Consider the following 19866-nt stretch of genomic DNA (forward strand, 5'->3'; position numbering starts at 1 on the left):
GTTTTGCAAGTGTATCAGGAAATAGATGATGTGTTCGTTGTAGCCTCTTTATCTTTCTCGCCTTGAACCAGCCTCCGCACCCCTCCCTTCCTGTTTCTCCAGGCCTAAACTTACGAGGGGATGGGGGTACAGGTGAGTCAAAGAGGGAGGGATCAAGGGCAGACGGGCAGAGCAGCCACACAGCGCCTCCCTGTAGATGTGGGTGAGTGGTGGGCTGGTTCCCTGCAAGAGACCCCGGCCACTCGTGTCACGGCCTTCCCACCTTTGTCATGTTCTCTGTTTCAGCCCCGACAGCAGCCGTACATCTTGCCTCCCATGCACGTCCAGTGTGGTGAGCACTACTCGGAAACGCACACTTCACAAGGTAACCACGGCTTGCCTTTTTCCCTTCCTTCCTAAGATGAAAAACTGAGCACCCTATAAGCAGTAAAGGTGATTTTTTTTTTTTAGACAACAGTGATAACTTTTGTCTTGATTTTGTCATTGTCTGAATGACAGCAGGCAGCAGCTTCAATTTATGCAAGGCACAGAATGTTATTTGCCCCTAAGAGAAAAATTTTTCCAGGATTGGCTGCCAGGGGAGTTGGGAGAAAGCAGTGAGCAAGTTCCTTTTCTCCTGCCTCTGGTAAGTGGGCTTGGAGAAGGGAGAGGGGCAGTCAGCCCAATGGAATACTCTTCACCCTCACTGCTGGTGTCAGAAAGCTTGTAGCAGTTGGGCTCTCAGGGTGACAGGGGATACAGGCATCCAGAATACTAACAGAAGGGCACAGGTCATCTCTACTCCTCTTTTTTATCTGTTGCTTGCCAGTTGTTAGTGCCCTTGTTCTTGCCTCCCAGTAAACGAAATCTCATTACTCTTTTTCTCGCCAAACACTCCCATGCAAAACGTGGGAGAAAAATCCATTCCAATAATAATGATTACAGTGATAACAATGAACATTTATAGAGCAACTCCTCTCCCTGAACACAGTGCTGAGCACTTGCCACGTATTGTTTCATTTAATCCTCAAAATAAACCCATGCGATAGGTACTGTTGTTCCATTTCACAGATACAGAAAGAATCCAGAGGATCCAGGATAGTGGAGGAGCTTAGAGGTGAAAATTGGTATCATGATGCCTGAGCCAGTGCATCGTTACATTAACTGCATCTCCAGAAAGGAATGATATTAAACTTAGATGTTGACAATATGTTAGGTGGATAATTAGTTTCCGCGTTACCATATGCTGGCTATCTTGAATCTGTCTGTACTGTCAGAGTGTGGGTATGGAAACGAAGATAATCAAGACTGTCTAATAAGACACTACTTTTTTTACAAGCAGACAGGCAAAATTGCCCAGCTTCTGTGGGAAAGCACCAGACCCCACTAGAGGTGGATGAGTGGGCACCTTCGTCTCTGTGTTTTGCCAGTTTCTCTTATCTAGCTCAGCTCGTCTGGCCTGTGCCAAACTCCTCTTCAGGCAGCCAAGTGTTTTCATTCACCTTTTCTGGTTGGTGGGGGTGTTTTGTTTTGTTTGCCTTTCTGCTATGTCCTCTTCTACTTTGTCCGTGCTTGAATCTGAGTATGAAAATGAATGTACTTTGCCCACCAAAAGCAGTGTTTTGGCAAGAGATTGCCTTCCTAGGGCTGCGTATGCGTGCACGTGCGCATGCGTGCGTGGATGAGCATTAGTGTTAAAGGAACCCTGGACACCCAGGATGGGCCTGACGTCAGAAATCTACTTTATATCTCTGTAGGTACCTCCTTAAACTACCATTAATTTTAATGTGAATTGACCTCAGTGATGAAACCGATTCTAGGGGCGAGTTTTAGGCAGTGGCTAAAAGAACTCCTGATTCTGGGTTTGCCCTCCTCTGGTTGCTGCTCAGAACAAGCTAGCCATGCATGCTGCCATCCTGACTGCATCACTTGTGTCTTTATGAATGCTCAGCGGTCCCTCGGGTAAGGGGACCTTTCCCCACTGCAGTCAGGAACAGAAGCTGCAGGTACTCCGTAACTTCAAATCTGCTGCCCTGGTAAAGTTCTTGGCCTCCTGGCCCAAATGTTCCAGTCCTGTTGCTGGACAAGGCGACAGGTTTACCTACCACGAGGGCCATCGATGGTGCCTAATTTCAAAGCTCATGGCAAAGTCAAGAACTGTCCCAGGTGATAACTATTCCGAAGGTGTACATAGCGTTCTTTGATTAGATTCCCTTTTTTCTTTTTAGTATGCTTTAAAGTGTTCCTTCTGTATGTTGGCCTCTCACCCAAGAGTTACTAGTTTTTTCATGGAATATGTGGGTGGAGACCACAGAATTTCACCTTTAATGACTTCTAAAAATCATGCGCATGAGTGTGAGGATGAACTTAATTGAAGCAGGATGATGTGGAGGCTCACGTGCCTTTGTTTGACTTCTTATAGACAGCATTTTCCACGGGAATGAAGAAGCCTTGTATTACAACTCTCACAACAGTCTGGACTTAAATTATTTAAATGGCACCGTCACCAATGGCAGCGTGTGTAGTGTTCACAGCGTCAACTCCCTCAGCTGCTCCCAGAGTTTCATCCAGGCTTCTCCTGTGTCCTCCAATCTCAGTATCCCAGGGAGTGACATCATGCGGGCTGACTACATCCCTAGCCACCGGCACAGCGCCATCATCGTGCCATCTTACCGGCCCACCCCCGATTATGAGACAGTCATGCGGCAGATGAAGAGGGGGGTCCTGCATGCCGACAGCCAGAGCCAGTCTCTGCGAAACCTCAACATCATCAATACGCATGCCTACAACCAGCCGGAGGATCTGGTGTACAGCCAGCCCGAGATGCGGGAGAGGCACCCCTACACTGTCCCTTATGGGCCACAGGGAGGCTATGGTCACAAACTTGTCAGTCCATCTGACCAAATAAACCCAAAGAATAGCTCGGTGCCGAGCAAGCCGGGGGCGAGTGCCATCTCCCACACGGTGAGCACGCCAGAGTTGGCCAACATGCAGCTCCAAGGCACCCAGAACTACAGCACGGCTCATATGCTCAAAAACTATCTCTTCAGGCCGCCACCCCCTTACCCACGGCCGCGCCCTGCCACCAGCACCCCAGACCTCGCCAGCCACCGCCACAAGTACGTCAGCGGCAGTAGCCCCGACCTGGTGACCCGCAAAGTGCAGCTGTCCGTGAAGACCTTCCAGGAGGACAGCTCCCCGGTGGTGCACCAGTCTCTCCAGGAGGTGAGCGAGCCCCTCACGGCCACCAAGCACCACGGCGCAGTGAATAAGCGCCACAGCCTGGAGGTGATGAGCAGCATGGTGCGGGGCATGGAAGCCATGACCTTGAAGTCACTCAATATCCCCATGGCCCGGCGAAACACGCTCCGGGAGCAGGGGCCACCCGAGGAGGTGCCAGGGAGCCACGAGGCCCACCAGCTTCCCCATTACCACCACAAGAAGACTTTCTCCGACGCCACCATGCTGATCCACAGCAGTGAGAGCGAGGAGGAGGAGGAGGAGGTCCCGGGATCGGTGCCCCAGATCCCTGTGCTCCGGGAGAAGATGGGGTACAGTGCCCAGCTGCAGGCGGCCTTGGCCCGAATCCCAAACAAACCCCCACCCGAGTACCCTGGCCCAAGGAAAAGCGTTAGCAATGGGGCGCTGCGGCAAGACCAGGTCAGCCTGCCTCCTGCCATGGCCAGGGCCAGGGTCCTGAGACACGGGCCAGCCAAGGCCATCAGCGTCTCCCGCGCTGACCAGCTGGCAGTGGCTGGGCCTTCCCTGGGCCCGTCCATCTCTGAACCCGACCTGACAAGCGTAAAGGAGCGGGTCAAAAAAGAGCCTGTGAAGGAGAGACCCGTGTCTGAGATGTTCTCCCTGGAAGACAGCATCGTAGAGAGAGAGATGGCCCTCAGGGTAAGTGTCCTCTGCTCCGGGGCAGTGTCGGCATCCCCATGACACAGGGTGCAAAAGCACCAGGACCGAAGGCAGTGCGAGGCTGATCCAGGGAATGTGTTAGGGAATTAGAGTATCAGTTGGCATTTCAATGGGCAGTACTTTATTTCACAAAACTTTCGTTTTTCCCCTTTCAGTCAAATCTTCCATTTTCATTTGGGCCTTCTAATTGCTGTGCTTGGTGCAAGGCGCCACAGTAGAGTCAGGATGCTGCAGGTTGTTTGGGCCAGCATTGTGCTCTTTATTCAGGGTCAGACGTCCTGTTGTGTGAGCTGCTGGGAGCTCTCCTTCCTACATTTCTTGTTGGTTCTTTTAGGGAGAAGCATTTTTTCCCCCAGTTAGGTAGTAAAAGAGCAACATCCCTTCAGAGCGCAGCTCTGTGTAGAGAGCTCTGTGTCAGAGATGGCTCACCAGTAATGACTGGACCATGACGTGTTCGGCTTTATTTTCAGATTTTCTTTCAGTAGATGCGTAACACAAACCATAAACATTACCGTAAACTCACAAGTTCATCACTGAGCTTCAGTTCCCCGTAAGCTCATTCTCTCAGTATTCACACACATGCATGTGAACATACGCGTGCATAGACACACACGTAAAGCATTTGGAGATGCCTGATATTAGACATAAATAACTCTTACTGAGGATACGTACCAGCTGGAGAACCAGGTATATTGTCACAACAAGAGTGTATAGGTAACAGGTGCACACACAGAGCAACTAAGTGCATTATCTCCTAGTAATGAGAAAATTGCTAGATTGTAGTTGCTACTTTAAGATTTCATTTATTCATTTTATTTTAGAGAGAGAGAAAAAGTATGAGCGAGCAAGGGGAGGGCCAAAGGGAGAGGGAGAGAATCTCAAGCAGACTCTGAACTGAGCACAAAGCCTGACTCGGGGCTCAATCCCATGACCCTGAGATCATGACCTGAGCTGAAACCAAGAGTCAGATGACTAAGCCACACAGGCACCCCTGTAGTTACTACTTTAAAAAATATTTCAGATCACCATTACTCCTTGTTTTAGAAATTTCCTTAAAAAGGTAAAAGAATCGGGCAGCCCCGGTGGCACAGCGGTTTAGCGCTGCCTACAGCCCGGGGTGTGATCCTGGAGACCCGGGATCGAGTCCCATGTCGCGCTGCCTGCATGGAGACTGCTTCTCCCTCTGCCTGTGTCTCTGCCTCTCTCTCTCTCTCAATAAATAAATAAATCTTAAAAAAAAAAAAAAAAGTAAAAGCATCATTTCACTACAAGTCATCAAACCCATATTGACTTCTCCTCTGCAGGTACCACATTTCTACCATAGGGTGGCTGGCACTTATTTTAGGAACTCCAGAACAGTTGCAAGCTAAAATTTCCTTTGATGGAGTTCTTAGGCTCCCTTCCTCTAGAAGTCTCCCTGCACCCCAGTGGTTATCAAACTAAGGAGAACAGTTAAGGACCAAAGTTTTATGAAAGCCACGTTTTTGGGTTCAGGAATCTAATCCGTAGGAACATTACTACTTTCGACAAATTTTCAGAACATTCCCAGCAGCACAGTTTTGGCCACGAGTTAGAGTAGTGCTAAGAATTCGGTACAGGCATAACTTTTTCCACTTTTTGCAAACCTAGAGGGAAATTGTGAAAGATATGCCTGTGCCCCTGGCCAGTAAAACCATTTGGCTGGGGGATGGAATGAAACACGGGGGTGGCGCCCTGGGGGAGAGCTTTCCCAGCCTGGAAAAAGTAATGAATGCATTGGTAGAAATGGATTTTCAGCACATCCTGGCCCAGGCTCCTTTACCACAACTCGAGAACCTGTGAGTCCAAGCGTTCTGCTTTGCTGTTTCCCCTGCTGATCTGATGTTTATTGATGCCTGCATGGTCCCGTAGCCTCACATTGGTCATCTTCATCCTCTCCTGTTGTTAACCTAAACTCAACAAAACCCTGTATCCAAACCCATGGCACCGACTCCCTACATAGAGCTTCATGCACCATCACCGAGATGCAAGGGAGTTTCCACTGTGTGCTCCCCGCCCCCCCCCCCCCCCCCCCGCTTTCATATGAACAATAATGAATAACTGGTTTCATTTCTTAATTGTAGCTCAGGAACATCATTACCCATTCCTACTTCGTTTTCCCATTGTTTTGTTCTGTTTTTCCAAATTAAATATACTCAGGAGCTCAGGGACTACTCCCCTTAGCTGGTGTCTTGACCCTAGAGAAGGACTAGGAGGTTCTTCAGTGAGCCACTGTGTGAGCAAGATGGTGACACTGCCAGTGACTCTGAAGGTTGGGATGGTTCTTCATCCTTTTTTTTTTTTTTTAATGAGGAAACTTACTCCCATGCCCTTCCCACATCTCAGATGTTCTTCTGCCCTCCCCACTGTGGGCAGCTTTTGCCTGGCTTGTTAGGAATGAGTAAGAATGGAGAAGGCTGTCCAGGCTTCTCTAGGCTAAAAAAAACAGTGAGAAAATTTAACCGAATGGGAATCGGAGGGGCACAGGGATGGTGAGAATGTCCCCTGCAGGCAGCTCTCCATAATTTTGGAGCCACTCGTCTGTTTGATGGACAATTCCGGCCTGCTGTTGTGTTAGCCCCTCCTTCTGGCTCCTACTGCTGCCTTGAGGCCATTTCACTGTTTGTGGCCCTGGAGCCCAAAATCGGGTGCCAGGAAGATAAAAGTCCAAATCAGGTTTTTGAGTTACTTATTTTTTATCTCTGGTAACAAGCTGATGGGATAAGTGAGAAGGAACTAAGAGAAATTGTTTATCCCTGGGATTTCAGTATTCAGCAGGTAACTAGTAATCCTTCCAGGGAAGACAAGTTAGTTACTTTTTGCCTTAGGCCTACTTCGATCCAGATGGGAAGGAAGCAGATGGACTATTTGGAGGACCTTAGGGACATTTCTTGCAAAATGATTGCTTTTCTCAGAATGTCACAGAGGAAGTGAAATGTTCCCAATTAAAAGAGGTAACTAATAATTTTTCCCCTGGTTACCTAGTTTGTCTGATGGGTTGGCCTTGTCACTGAATAAAGCATCACTCAGAAAGGCCAAAGCTCCGTTCTGACAGTAAGAGGTTTTGAGAGGCTGACCTCATGTAAGGTGGAAATGCCAGCCCGTCCCCCCACAGTTAGAATAATCCACTAACTCTTTGTCATCTGCCAGTACCATGGCTCCATCATCACACCTCACTAGGGACTAAATTTATACATGACAGACTAAGAAGAAAAAAAAAAAAACACCCTAAAGCCTTGAAAAGAAACCAGGGATAAGATGACCCCTTCCTCTGGGGCAGCCAAAGGAATCTACAAAGTGGTTTTACTTTTGTTAGACTCAAAATCTTAAATGCTGTCTAACTCCTCAGCTTGTATGCTTTCGGAAGTCCTGCTATTCTTCTGTCTTCCAAGACAAAACTATTTTTGGGAAATGCTCTTATTGGCTTGCCTGGGCAAAAGGAGATTTCTTTTATACCTCAGTCCATTTGGGGAGGCATAAGGAATTACAGTAGTAGACTTAACACCGAGAGCCTTGACTGATCAACTTCAGAATGTTGGTGCAGGTGAGGATGGAGAGGAAGTCAAAATACCACACACAAGGACCATGTGCTGACCTCCGACCCTTTCCCTATTGACTGGCCTGCTCAGCCCCCAAATCTGTATTCTCCCATAGTTGTATCATATTCAGTAATTTCCCACCATGGTCATTGGGAGCCCTGGTGCCTACTCCTTGGGGCCTTCTGATGTGGCATGAAGGATAATGCCTCATGGATCATGTTAGACGACCACAGACTTTGGTGTTGGCAAGGCTGCTAAACCACATCAGCCCTCGTACTGGGGATGCTATCCCAGGGACCAGAGCGTCAGCATAGGATTGACATCCTCCATCTCAGCCTCTCAGAATGGAAACTTGGGAAGACTTTTCTGTATGGGTTATGAGTCTGGATTTCTTGACAGTGCTACAAGTGGTATCTATAAGGTGTTTTTTTTTAATCATTTAATCTGTATAAAAGGTCCATCACTGTGATTGGATTGAATTGTTCATGAAAACTGTTTCTCTTTCCCTTGCCCTGTCTTCATTCAGCCCTTACCTTCCTGAAATGTCTTGCTTGTACACTGTTTTACTTCCCCCAGCCCCCTTTTTGAGTGAGCTCCATGGCAGGGGGATATTTGTAGGTAGTCTTTGCTCTTACTTGTTTGTTTGTTGTTCATTCATGCATCCATTTTTAGATAAAAGCTCAGGAGTCCTGTAGGACCTGGCTACCTCAGGCACAGTGGGAATAATAGGAAGGCTGTGTTTGAATTTGCCCTCCTAATGGTGATTGTCTGCATTCCTTGGCTGGGCAGTTACAGATTTGGGGAGATTAAAACACATTCCAGCATTCTACTCGTATTATAAACAATGAGAACATGCCTTTTCTTGCCACAAGAATCTAGAGAAGCAGAAGATGGCAAGCCTGGAGGCACAGAAGCGGCCGCTCATGTTGGCAGCGTTGAATGGACTCTCAGTTGCCCGGGTCTCGGGGCGGGAAGAGAATCGAGCTGATGCCACCCGAGTTCCCATGGACGAGAGGGTAAGCGCTGGGTTTGTCAAACACGTGATTCATTCTCTGTGGTCTTGGGATTCCAGAGCTTGATCCTTGCCCAAACATGCTGGCACTAAGGTTTATTTGATGAATTAATTCTCCAATTTGAGATTAGCAAGACCTAGTGTGCATTGTATTAAATCGATTCTTTCCAGCATCTCAAGTTTCTTTGTCAAGTTGGTGTAGTGAAGCCTGCCTAACGGGACCAGCCTGAAACAAGCTGCATTGCCTTGGTCAAGTCACTTCATTTCTTTGGGCCTGTTTCTCTTTTTTGCAAGATGAGGAAGTTAAGCCATTACTGTAGTTTCTGAACTTCTATGAAATTTGCAAACCATTACCCTTTATTAGGGAGTGAATATCTTACCTAAACATTCATAGAATTCTTTTAATATACTGTCCCCTTGGTTGACTATAAAATGCGGCTGTCCCCTTGGTTGACTATAAAATGTGGCTGATTTATAATTTTTAGGATAATGCATCGTGAGAATGTTGGTTTTGAAAAGCAGGAAGAAGCTGCATGGTGGTGTTTTGGAAGTGAAGAAAGGTGTGCTCCGTTAGTTCCTAAAATTACTGTCCAGTGAAACACATGTAAATTTAATGGAGTGCTAGTAATATTCCTGTTTGAGATTTCTGCCAGTATATATGAAGTATTAGAAAGGTTTAAAGGCAGAAGGGACTTTAGAGGAATCATTTAAGGAATCACTAGGACTTTAAGCAGAGGTGTTAATACCGAAAATACTGATTTTTGAATTTCAGCTCTTGCCTGGCTGGTTCTGTTTAAAGCATAAATGAGAAGGAACTTGGTTATTGGGCCAGAGAAACTAGCAGTGTGGTTAATAATGAGACCAAATAATCAAGCATTCGTTCGTTGTACCTCCTGAAACTCCTTATTAACACGATCACTATGAATGTTTAAAGGAATCTGACTTGTTGGAGTTTTTGGATAAGATAATCCAGAGAGCTGAAGATTAATTTCTGTTGCAGTTCAGAACCCTGAAGAAAAAGCTAGAAGAGGGAATGGTGTTCACAGAATATGAGCAAATTCCAAAGAAGAAGGCGAATGGCATTTTCAGCACAGCGGCTCTGCCAGAAAATGCCGAACGAAGCCGCATCCGTGAAGTTGTCCCCTATGAGGAGAACAGAGTAGAGCTGATCCCGACCAAAGAGAATAACACAGGTTACATTAATGCCTCCCATATCAAGGTAAGAAGGGAAGCGTGTTGGGGAGGCTTGTGGAAGATTGCTGGGTTAGAGGTGGAAAATGCAGAAAGGAAAAAATTGCACGGCTCCGACCGAGCATCTTGGCCTGTCCCCAGCCCCTGAGGGAGTGTTTTTGAACTCCCCTGATTCTTAGTCAACTGGAAGGGCATGCCTGTCACTGCAGAGAAGGAAGCCCAGCAGCCTCAAGGAAAACCTCAGGTCAGCTATTTCTGAAGCCTGCTCACCACAGAGGATTTCACTCTATCTGTGTGAGTTGTAACTCTCCCTAACGCTCACAGGAAAAGCTGAGGATTGTCCCCTTCGGTTTATAATTAGCACATGATAGAGACTTTGGAAGTCACGGGCATTGTATTTCTCCTGTCATTGAAGTTTTTATGATGCTCAAGAGCAACAAAAACTTACCAGTTCCCCCCTGCACTACTACAGGTTACGTGTTGTCCAAATTTACACGTTATTTAGAAGAGTGGGCTCATTTCAACACAAGCCCTGGAGGTGTGGTTGATGATGAATCTTGCAAGATTTGCCACATCGTTCAGGGCATGAATACCATTCCATTTTTGTTAGTATTCCAGAGACTTCAAATTTTCATGTCTCAGGATTTCATCAACTTTAAAATTAGCTTAGGTCAAGCCCAGCTAGAGCTTAGAGTTATAGATACGTGCATGTATGGTTAGCCGTTTCCTAAATGGCGTACCTTCCTCAGTCTTTAGAATGCCACTGTTTGTTCTAAAAGTGGGAGAATCTATTCATATACTAATATTAAAGCAGTTGTTACAGGATGTTTTTAAATAATACACAGTTCACGTTAATAGTCTTTTATGATCATAACCTTAGAAATCTGTTTCTGGCCTTGTTTGGAGTTACTCCCTTTCTTCATTGGACTTTCCAACTGGAGCTGAATTTTTGGTAGATTCCTTTGAGCTTCTAAAATATAGCCAGATGTCTGGTGCATGTTTCCGTTGTAACAGTTGCAGGACAGAATATGAAAAGAACACTGTGGTTGGATGCAGGGTTTTTGTGCGCAGAACCTAGATAGCTATATGTATATTGTTAACTACCAGAGAGTACGGTCAAAAAATGTGAAGGAATAACTATCATGGGTCATGCTGGGTATTTTAATTTAACTTTGAGAGTGAGAACTAAAGCTATAAAAAATGAACCTCAGGAAACTCTCAAGTAAACTATGGTCCGTTTCCTGGGCTTAATTTAGATGATGAAATAATAACCAAAATAATGAATCAAACAAAGATACAAATCACACAGCTGCTCCTTGATAGGATGTCTTTGGCATCTTATATAGTTATATCGTACTATCTTCTTCTTTTGGCCAAATATCCTTCATCATTTTCCATCTGCTCTCTGGAAAAGCTGTCACTCTGCATCAAGTGTGCCCATTGGGTATTGTTAACAGAAGCATTCCCTTCCTCTGTATTCTCCGAGGCTTACATTTCATCTTGTGGATCAGGGTTAGACATGGGTGCATTTAATAGACCCATCGAGCTTGCAAGAACTTGTCCTTGTGTTTTTTGGAATAGAGTTGTATATCTTGCCAATGTTTTCTCCCTGGGTTCCAAGCAGCTATTAACATAGAGCAGAGATTGATTTGCTCCAGAGGTAGAATCATCACATCTGTGAAATCTACCTCAGTAGCATTGGTTGTTGTGTTTTTAATGCAGTTTTTAATGCCCTCCTGTCAATACTTGGAATTTGTCGAAAGGCCCCAGGCAGCCGCATACTCTGGAAGTATTTATGGTTCCTATATGTTGGGTGCCAGAGAGGCTAATGTTTAAAATCACAATTCCACAGATAAACGAAACTCCTAGCCAGCCAGCCAATATATGAATGTTATCTCCCACCAGTACTTGGAAAATGGATTTTGCTTGCCAGCTTTGACCTAAACATGTCTTCTGTAATGAGACAATAACTGACATTGTTTTTGTTGGAATCCAGTTAGTATATAGTTTTATAAAATAAATGAGGGAAAAAAAAATTCAAACAATGATCACTTCATGCTCCGAGAACTATCTAGAGATTTGCGCTGGTGGGTGTCTAAGGAGGCTTGACTTTGTAATAATGCCAAGGGGCACAGGAATGGAAAGGAACACAGGAAGAATGCCCCCCAAAGGGCACTACTTCACCCTGACGGTATGACCTTCAACACTTTGGGCACAACTTACTCGTGATTCTCTGCCACTGATATTTATAGCTGCAGAAGTAGCCTTCCAAGATCACCCGGAGCCGCATAGGGTAATAATTTTATTATCCAAAATCATCTCATGGCTCCATAGTTTGTTTGGATACTGTGGTACCACACAAGGGAAAGTTAATAATCAAATATCACGTATTGTTGATGTAAGTGCACTCCGCACACCTCTACCGTATGTGGCACCACAGAGTGGCAGAAACAGCGGAGGTTAATGACACAGTTCCTAGCAGGTCACTGGTACAAAGACATCGCTTCCAAAGGGATGTTATTCCATGATACACTTTGTTTTAGTTGTTTAAAGGGATACCAGAGAGTACTATGCCTCAAACTGTGGATCACAATATAATAGTGGGGTGTGAAGTCAATTTAGTGATCAGGACCAGTTTGAGTTTGTGTGTGTGTGTGTGTGTGTGTGTGTGATTAAGAAAATAGACTAGGAGAAAAGAATAGAAATTATCAGAGTACATTGCACATGGTAAGCATAAGTGTTGCTTCTGTAACAAGTTCTGTTGGGTTATACACACCCATATGGTCATGTAATGTGTGTGTGTGTGTGTTTGTTTAACATGCACTGGTTTGTATATAATTACTGTAAATTACAGAAAAGAAAGATTAGGTATATTTTAATAGGCTTGAGTGGCAAAAAGTATTATTATTTTTTTTGCAAAAAGTATTTTTGTGTAAGAATGTGCCAGGGGCTTTTGAATAATGGCACTTAACCCATTTGGCCTGAAAAATATTATCCAGGTTTTGCAGGTAGATACAAACAGACCCATGCTCAGCAGGTAATGCTGTCCTGGATTCGGGGTTCATTTACCGAAGCTTTCCTTGGTTTCCAGGTGGTGGTTGGTGGGGCGGAATGGCACTACATAGCCACTCAGGGGCCCCTGCCGCACACATGTCACGACTTCTGGCAGATGGTGTGGGAGCAGGGAGCGAACGTGATTGCCATGGTCACTGCCGAAGAGGTAAGGGCACTGGCCATACAGCCATCTGTTCCCAGGGGAGGGAGGGGTGGCCAGAAGATAGGCTTTGCATCTGGTGACCTTGCTGCTCTGTCCTGCTTCCTAAGCACCATTTCTCTGCAAATCCTTTTCTCTCTGGCATGCATTTCTTTTCTCTCCTCCCACATAGATTTATTTCCCAAAGATAATTTATTATCGTATCCCATTTTCATCCAGCTTTTTAACTCTTTTCCTTAGATTGCCATAAACTAAAGTCAATCAAACAAACAAACAAATAAGAACTGAACTTCAGTTCAGCCAACTCACTTTTGTGTGCCAAACAAAGCAATAATCTTTCCCCTGGAATTTGAGTGAGAACTTTGGGCTGCTGTGGGTAAATCAGCACATATTACCAACCTCGGGCATGGCCAACCCCACACGCCCTCATGCTTATCAGCTGAAAAGAGACCAGAAACTGTTGTTCCTGTAGAGGTCTCTATTCTTTGGAGAGAGGGGGGAAAGAAAGCTTTTTTCTCTCTTTGCCAAGTAAAACATAGTTTTTCTGTCCTAACTAGAGAACTCTACATGGTGTTATTAAAAACTGGCACACACCACTGGTCAACCTAGCAGTTTGCGCGGAGCTTGCTATCTTTAAGGAAAGAAGTTTTGTATTTCTTCTCTTGTCACATTCTCAGTTTTCTATTTTAACCACTTCCTTTGCTTCCTTTCATGAAATGTTAGCTTATGTGTTGAAGTCATTTAAGGGACTAGCCTCATCTGTCTTTCACCAATATCTGCGGTAAGGCATACATACCCCCTTCCTACACATTTTTAAAGGGTGAGGAGCGGACAGTGAACTCGGGGGGGGGGGGGGGGGGGGGGTCATGTTTCCTTCATTGACACTCCCCCCCCCCCATTCTGAGCAGTTGCTTTCCAGAACAGCCCCTTAGAAGATAGTGGTGAAGGGCAATTCAAGCTACAGCCAGTGGTACTTCTGTCAACTGACCCATTTGACTTTCCCATGATGAGTAAATTCTCCATAAAATCTCTAGAATTGTTTTATCCTCTGATCAGATCCCATTACCGTTAAGGGATTCATTCAACTCAAGGCAGTGTGTCATCTGTGCTGACCTCAGGGGCAGGTGGTGACCAACCAGACAGGCATGATCCCTGTCCCCAGGGAGCTTCCATCCTCCTGGGAGGAGGGCTAACATAAAATAAATAAAGGAAGCTCAGTGGGGTGACCAGCTTGAAGGAGATGGAGCAGGGATGGGACAGAGAGTGGATCTACCTTAAAGTAGATGTGCAGCCGAGGGCCCTCTGAGGAAGTTGTAAGTGAGCTGAAACCTGAGTGACCAGACGTGCCAGCCTTACAGACACGAGGTCTAGTGATCCATGTGGCAGCTGGAGGCTTACAGTCTCTTGGAATTTGTAATCAACTTAGACACTCACCAGTAATATAAATTAAAGCCTCAGGTAAGCCTGCTTTCACAAGATTGGTCATTAACGAGGCAGGTGTGCTTCAGACTTAAGAGAGTTCAAGCAGATGAATCAGGGCAGGAGTGTTTGTACTCTCCCCACTCGCCCACCCCCTCCCCAACGCCCCAGGATGTGTTGCTCCGGGAGCAGGGAACCATCAGGGCTCCTACTCGCCTCCCCAGAGCAGCCCCCAGTGCTCACATGCACTCCCACCACTGTGTCCCTTCAGCACTCCTCTGTCTCCACCTCCTTCCTGTTCTGGGTTTCCTTCTAAGCCACCATCTGATCCCCCCGCCCCCTCCAGTGATTGAACTGTGCAAACCTTAAAAATAGACCCCATCACGTTCAGCTGCAGCTCAATTGTGAATCTTCTGAATATTTCATGGCTGTCACTACCGTGGCAAATCTTGTTAGGCCTTAGCCACGATGCGTGGGATCTCCTCTGTGATAGGGACCGCACAATGCATGAGTTGGCAACCCAGAAGCCATTCACATTTCCTCTGCCCTCAGATTTTCAGATTAGGTGGACGAGACCTTCCCCTGACTTATTTCTGATTTTGCTTTTGTGTCTGATTCAGGAAGGCGGAAGAACCAAGAGCCACCGATACTGGCCCAAACTGGGTTCCAAGCACAGCTCGGCCACCTATGGCAAGTTCAAGGTCACCACAAAGTTCCGAACGGATTCTGGTTGCTATGCAACCACAGGCTTGAAGGTCAAGCACCTTTTGTCTGGGCAGGAAAGGACGGTGTGGCATTTGCAGTACACCGACTGGCCGGATCACGGCTGCCCAGAAGATGTTCAAGGATTTTTATGTAAGTTTTTTTTCTTCCCATTTAGAATTTTACCAGTGCATCAGTGGTCTCATCAGTTGGGAGTGAAAGGGAAAGAGAGGATGCATTCTCATAAGTGGCAAAAGTATGAAATCATTGCAGTATATATCCCTGCATATGGTATGAACGGAGCAGAATAATACATGTCATTCATCATAGTCTCCTCAGCTTTTACTCAAAAAGCTGAAACTGTGGTAAATTAGCTCATTCTATCTTAATGTAGACCTTTAGGTACTCATTAATAATAGAGCTCCTCTGATAGATGTCACATGTCTGAACCCTGAAAACCTTATGCTGAGTAGAAGAAACTGGACACAAGAGGACCAACATTGTATGATTCCAATTTAATGTGGTACCCGGAATAGGAAACGTCACAGAGGTAGAAAGGGTAGTAGAGGTTACCAGGGGCCAGAGGAAGAGGGGAATAGGGAATAGCAAGTTACCCTTTGATGGGTACAAGGTTTCTGTTCTGGGCAATGAAAAAGTTCTAGAAATGGATGCCAGTGATAGTTACACAACACTGTGAAAAACACTTATTTAATTTTTCATGGGGGTTTGCATCTCATAAGCCCCGCATTTCCCTAGAGCCGAAATCTCAATGCATTCTTCCTCGTTGCCCCTGTTTAAGATACTGGGAATCACTGAAACCAACTTGGTGTTCTTGAAACTATCATTTTTGAATTTGTCAATTTATATATATTTCTCAGAGAGTATGGTTTTCTTAGCAGCTCATTGACCTAGAATATGTAGGCAGTACTTTATTTGAAAAGCCCAAACTTGAGTGTGTGCCCACTGCATTCCAGGCTGTGGGTCAGGCTCTCAGAGTGCAGGAAAGAGTCTGTTTTGAAGGCGCTCACAGCCTCCTGAGAGAGGCAGGCCGCTGAGGACAGTCTGGAGGTGAGATCTGACACTGCTGTCTGCCTTCTGGTGACGGCAACAGTCCCCAGCACTCCCCCTTCCTTTTGCACAGTCTCGCTTAATTGTCCTGCACTTGCAGGGACATCCCATTCCTTCCTCACCCGGCAGATTGATCACCTGCTGTGTTGTCAACTCTCCAGCTGACAGAAGACAATGATGGGAACATCATCTGGATATTGGATAATGTCAAACCCTTGAATTTATTTTGATATTCCCTTAGAATTGGCATATGCAGAGAGGAGAAGAGAGAGAAAACAGGTTTTTGAGAACCCAGAAGTACCATTTCCGAAGTTCCAACAGGAAGCTTCTGATGCATACCTGTTCACTGATGCAAATACTTCATTTCCCACTAGGCCAGTGATGATGGTACTTGGGCGGTCACTGACGAGAACAGAAGGCTGATGGGAATCAGAGGACCTAGAGCAAGATCTAGAGAGGCCTTAGTGTCTTGCCTGAGGTCAGACAGGTATCTGTAGCTCAAAATATTCATAAGGAAGGCAGGGACCTTTGTAGAACTTTCCTTCCTCATAACAGTGCTCTTGTTATTTTTTTTTCTGGTAATCTTTTGCTAATTGATTTACTAAAATTATCTCCAAGATGCAGAAAATGGAAACGATAAAAGTAGATCAGTTTGGTGATTGGCAAACAGCTCTGGGTTAGAAGATTGAGTTTATAAGGTGATTAAAATTGGGTGCCTGGGTGGCACAGTGGTTGAGCATGAAACTACTCTTCTGGTCATGATCCCGGAGTCCTGGGATGGAGTCCCACATCAGGCTCCCCCTGCAGGGAGCCTGCTTCTTCCTCTGCCTATGTCTCTGCCTCTCTCTGTGTGTCTCTCATGAATGAATAAATAAAATTTTTTAAAAATAAGGTGATTAAAATTATAGTTAGATCTTTTCAATCAGAACCAGTTTAAGGAAGTAAGGAAGGCCCGTAATCTAAATTACTGAAGATCATAGAGAATTTTTTTTAAAGAATTATTTGTTATTTTAGAGAGAGATAAGAGTTGGGGGAGGGGGGCAATGGGAGAGGGAGAGAGAGAATCTCCAGTAGACTCTCTGCTGAGTGCAGAGCATGATGCAGGGCACGATCTCATGACCCTGAGATCATGACCTGAGCCGAATCCAAAAGTCAGATGCCTAACCAACTGAGCCACCCAGGCACTGCCATAGAGAATATTTTTAAACAATGTAAATTTATTTACACTTCTAAGAAACTCAATGTGCTGAGGTGGGGTGGGGGTGGGGGCTTCTAATTGTTGGCTCTTCCAGATTTTTAGGAATTTAAAAAGATTTTTTGCTGGCCTTTAAATTAGATTCCCTGGAGGCAGGGGACTTAGGACACATGGCCTCCCAGCCTGGGGAAGTCTTCACCGAGTCACAGCTTAAAAAACTTTATTAACATGATTGCTAGAGAGAGCATCCGTTGTGATCCAGTTTCTCTGTGTTTTATGAAATTCCATGTGGTGGAAGCATCTGCTTTATGGATCAGTATTGCTTTCAGTTCTCTCCTTGAATTTAGCACAAGGAAAAAAACCTCCCTTTTGTGTGTGAACATCGCCTTTTTTGTCAGAAGAGAGTCCACGGTCACCTAATTTCTTTCCCCTGTTAGAGGAAAATTGTGAAGATTCCACACACAGACCTTAGCTCCCGTTGGTCCCGGACAGTAACTACTCTTTCTGGTCATCTCAGGTTGCCTTCCCACTTTTTTGTTTCATCCCAGATCATTTTACATCACTGGCGGTCATGGTGCTGGTGGCGGAGGTGGTGGTGGAGGGTTGGTATTAATAGTCTATTTTGGTAAACTACTTCAGATGCCTTTGTAATTGCGGGAGGTTATAAAGGCAAATAGGAGTTCATATTAATTGTAGGTAAACAGATGCTTCTGAATGACCAGACTGGTTTGAACACACATTTTTTTTTACACTTTTTTTTCTCTCTCTTCAACAATCTGAGCGCTTCCCCTAGTCTTATTTTACGATGCTGCACTGGGATGAGATTTTCTGTGTATCAGGAACCTTTAAATCGGTGTCTCCCCTGAACTAGTTACTGTCAAGCCTCTGTTACTAACTGACTGTTTCCGGTTCTTGGACCGTTTGAGGCTTATATTTTATATACTTTTCCTTTTTTTTTCCTGACCACGAAAGGAAAAAGTCATTAAGGCTTGTGCTGCTATAATTTTTCATTCGCGCCCAATTGGAGTAGCGAACAGCCCCCCACGCGGCCCTGCTGAGCTAGGCAGATGTCAGAAGGGACGAGGGAGGTGGCTCGACCCCTCCACTCCGCACACATGTTGCCTCCAGAAAGGGGAGGGCTCCTCGTGAGCATCTTACATAAACCACATGGAATCGAAGCTGAGAAGCAGGACCCCCATAGCCTATTTTTAAATCTAAAACTGAAGTCAAGCCTCAGTTGACATTCACTCATTCAGTGAGGGGAAGGAAACAGGGGCAGATGGATGCTCTTCCCACCAGAAATTGGCTCTGACAGGCGGGCGTTTCAAGGGGACCTAGCTGGTGTTCTGATCCCGGTCTGTTAATAGTAGAAATTGCTGTAAGTAATGTCGAGAATCATCTGCTTGGGGGACTTTGGGATTTGCAGAGGGGAAAACAGAATTTAATTTTTAAAAAAGAACTATTTAATTTAAAGAACAAATTCTCCCATGGACTAATTGACTCCCAGCTGGTCCTCTCTGGATCCAGGACTTGTACAGTGGGTACCAGCCAAATAATTAGTGTCTTGTAAGAACTGTAAATTATTGTCACTTTACAAAAAAAAAAAAAAAAAAAAAAAGAAAGAAAGAAAGAAAAGAAAAGAAAGAAAAAGAATCACCATTAGATTTTGGGTTTGTTTTTTTTTTTTTTCCTCTTCCCCCTCTTGTATGCCAAGCTGTGTAGGACTTTGGTGAGCGGATTTGCATTTTTTGTCTTGCAGCCTACTTGGAGGAGATCCAGTCGGTCCGTCGCCATACCAACAGCATGCTGGAAGGCCCCCGGAACCTGCATCCTCCCATCATCGTCCACTGCAGCGCCGGGGTGGGGCGGACCGGCGTGGTCATTCTTTCTGAGCTGATGATCTACTGCCTGGAGCATAATGAAGTGAGTCATTCTAGGCTTTCCTGAATACTCCACCTTGGGGACACATCTACACCACAGCCAAGCCTTCCCCTGTACCCTTTTACTTTTCCAGGGCTTAATTTCCTGTCTCCTGACAAGAGTTTTCCAGATCCCTGTTTCCTAGTAGGCCTCTGCCATTTACAGCCTTTCTTATCTTTCACCTCCCTCTGCTCAGTGTAGACACCCAGATAACCCACAGAAGAAAGAGATGAGTGGGAGATAGGAAACTCTGAGAAAGTCTGATCTGCATGGCGTCTGCTTCCAGAAGTCTGTGGTGTTTTGTAGATGGTCCAGTTTTGTTGCGGGGGTCGTATTCCATGGCGGGTTAGCCGGTCACAGGTCATCTAGATGCTACTTGCATTTCTGGGATGTGTTTTGGCCTAAATCCCATGTGAAAATGTGTATTCTTGATCTGTGTTTTTCATTCTTTGGAGGGAGGTTCTATCTAAAGAGGGTTCTTTAGACTGGCAGTAGGCTGGCACTGCAGGCTGGATAACCAGAGGGTGTAGACATGGCCTGCCTTTGCCAACACTGGTTACCTAGCTCTTCTCCCCATGGAAGTGGGCTGCGGCTGCGCCCATGGTGTCCCCCTGCTGCTGAAGGCCAAGGTCTTCATAACAGGCATGTAGAGGGCTTGGGCACATGTCAGTCCCTCCGTTTTACAGAT

At 45.6% G+C, this 19866-nt stretch overlaps 1 protein-coding gene across 3 annotated transcripts in view; it reads left to right on the top strand.

The window, feature by feature from the left end:
- PTPN14 (protein tyrosine phosphatase non-receptor type 14) overlaps positions 1 to 19866 on the top strand; it is a 179130-nt gene that overhangs the window by 146871 nt on the left and 12393 nt on the right. For all 3 annotated transcript variants that reach the window (XM_072733279.1, XM_026001114.2, XM_072733278.1), the window contains exons 12-18: positions 286 to 364; positions 2402 to 3879; positions 8330 to 8473; positions 9470 to 9688; positions 12752 to 12880; positions 14914 to 15148; positions 19018 to 19181. In XM_072733279.1, the coding sequence (XP_072589380.1) occupies positions 286 to 364; positions 2402 to 3879; positions 8330 to 8473; positions 9470 to 9688; positions 12752 to 12880; positions 14914 to 15148; positions 19018 to 19181 (2448 nt within the window). The remainder of the gene's footprint in view (positions 1 to 285; positions 365 to 2401; positions 3880 to 8329; positions 8474 to 9469; positions 9689 to 12751; positions 12881 to 14913; positions 15149 to 19017; positions 19182 to 19866) is intronic.

Source organism: Vulpes vulpes, chromosome 13 (assembly GCF_048418805.1).
Source record: "Vulpes vulpes isolate BD-2025 chromosome 13, VulVul3, whole genome shotgun sequence".
Lineage (NCBI taxonomy): Eukaryota > Metazoa > Chordata > Mammalia > Carnivora > Canidae > Vulpes > Vulpes vulpes.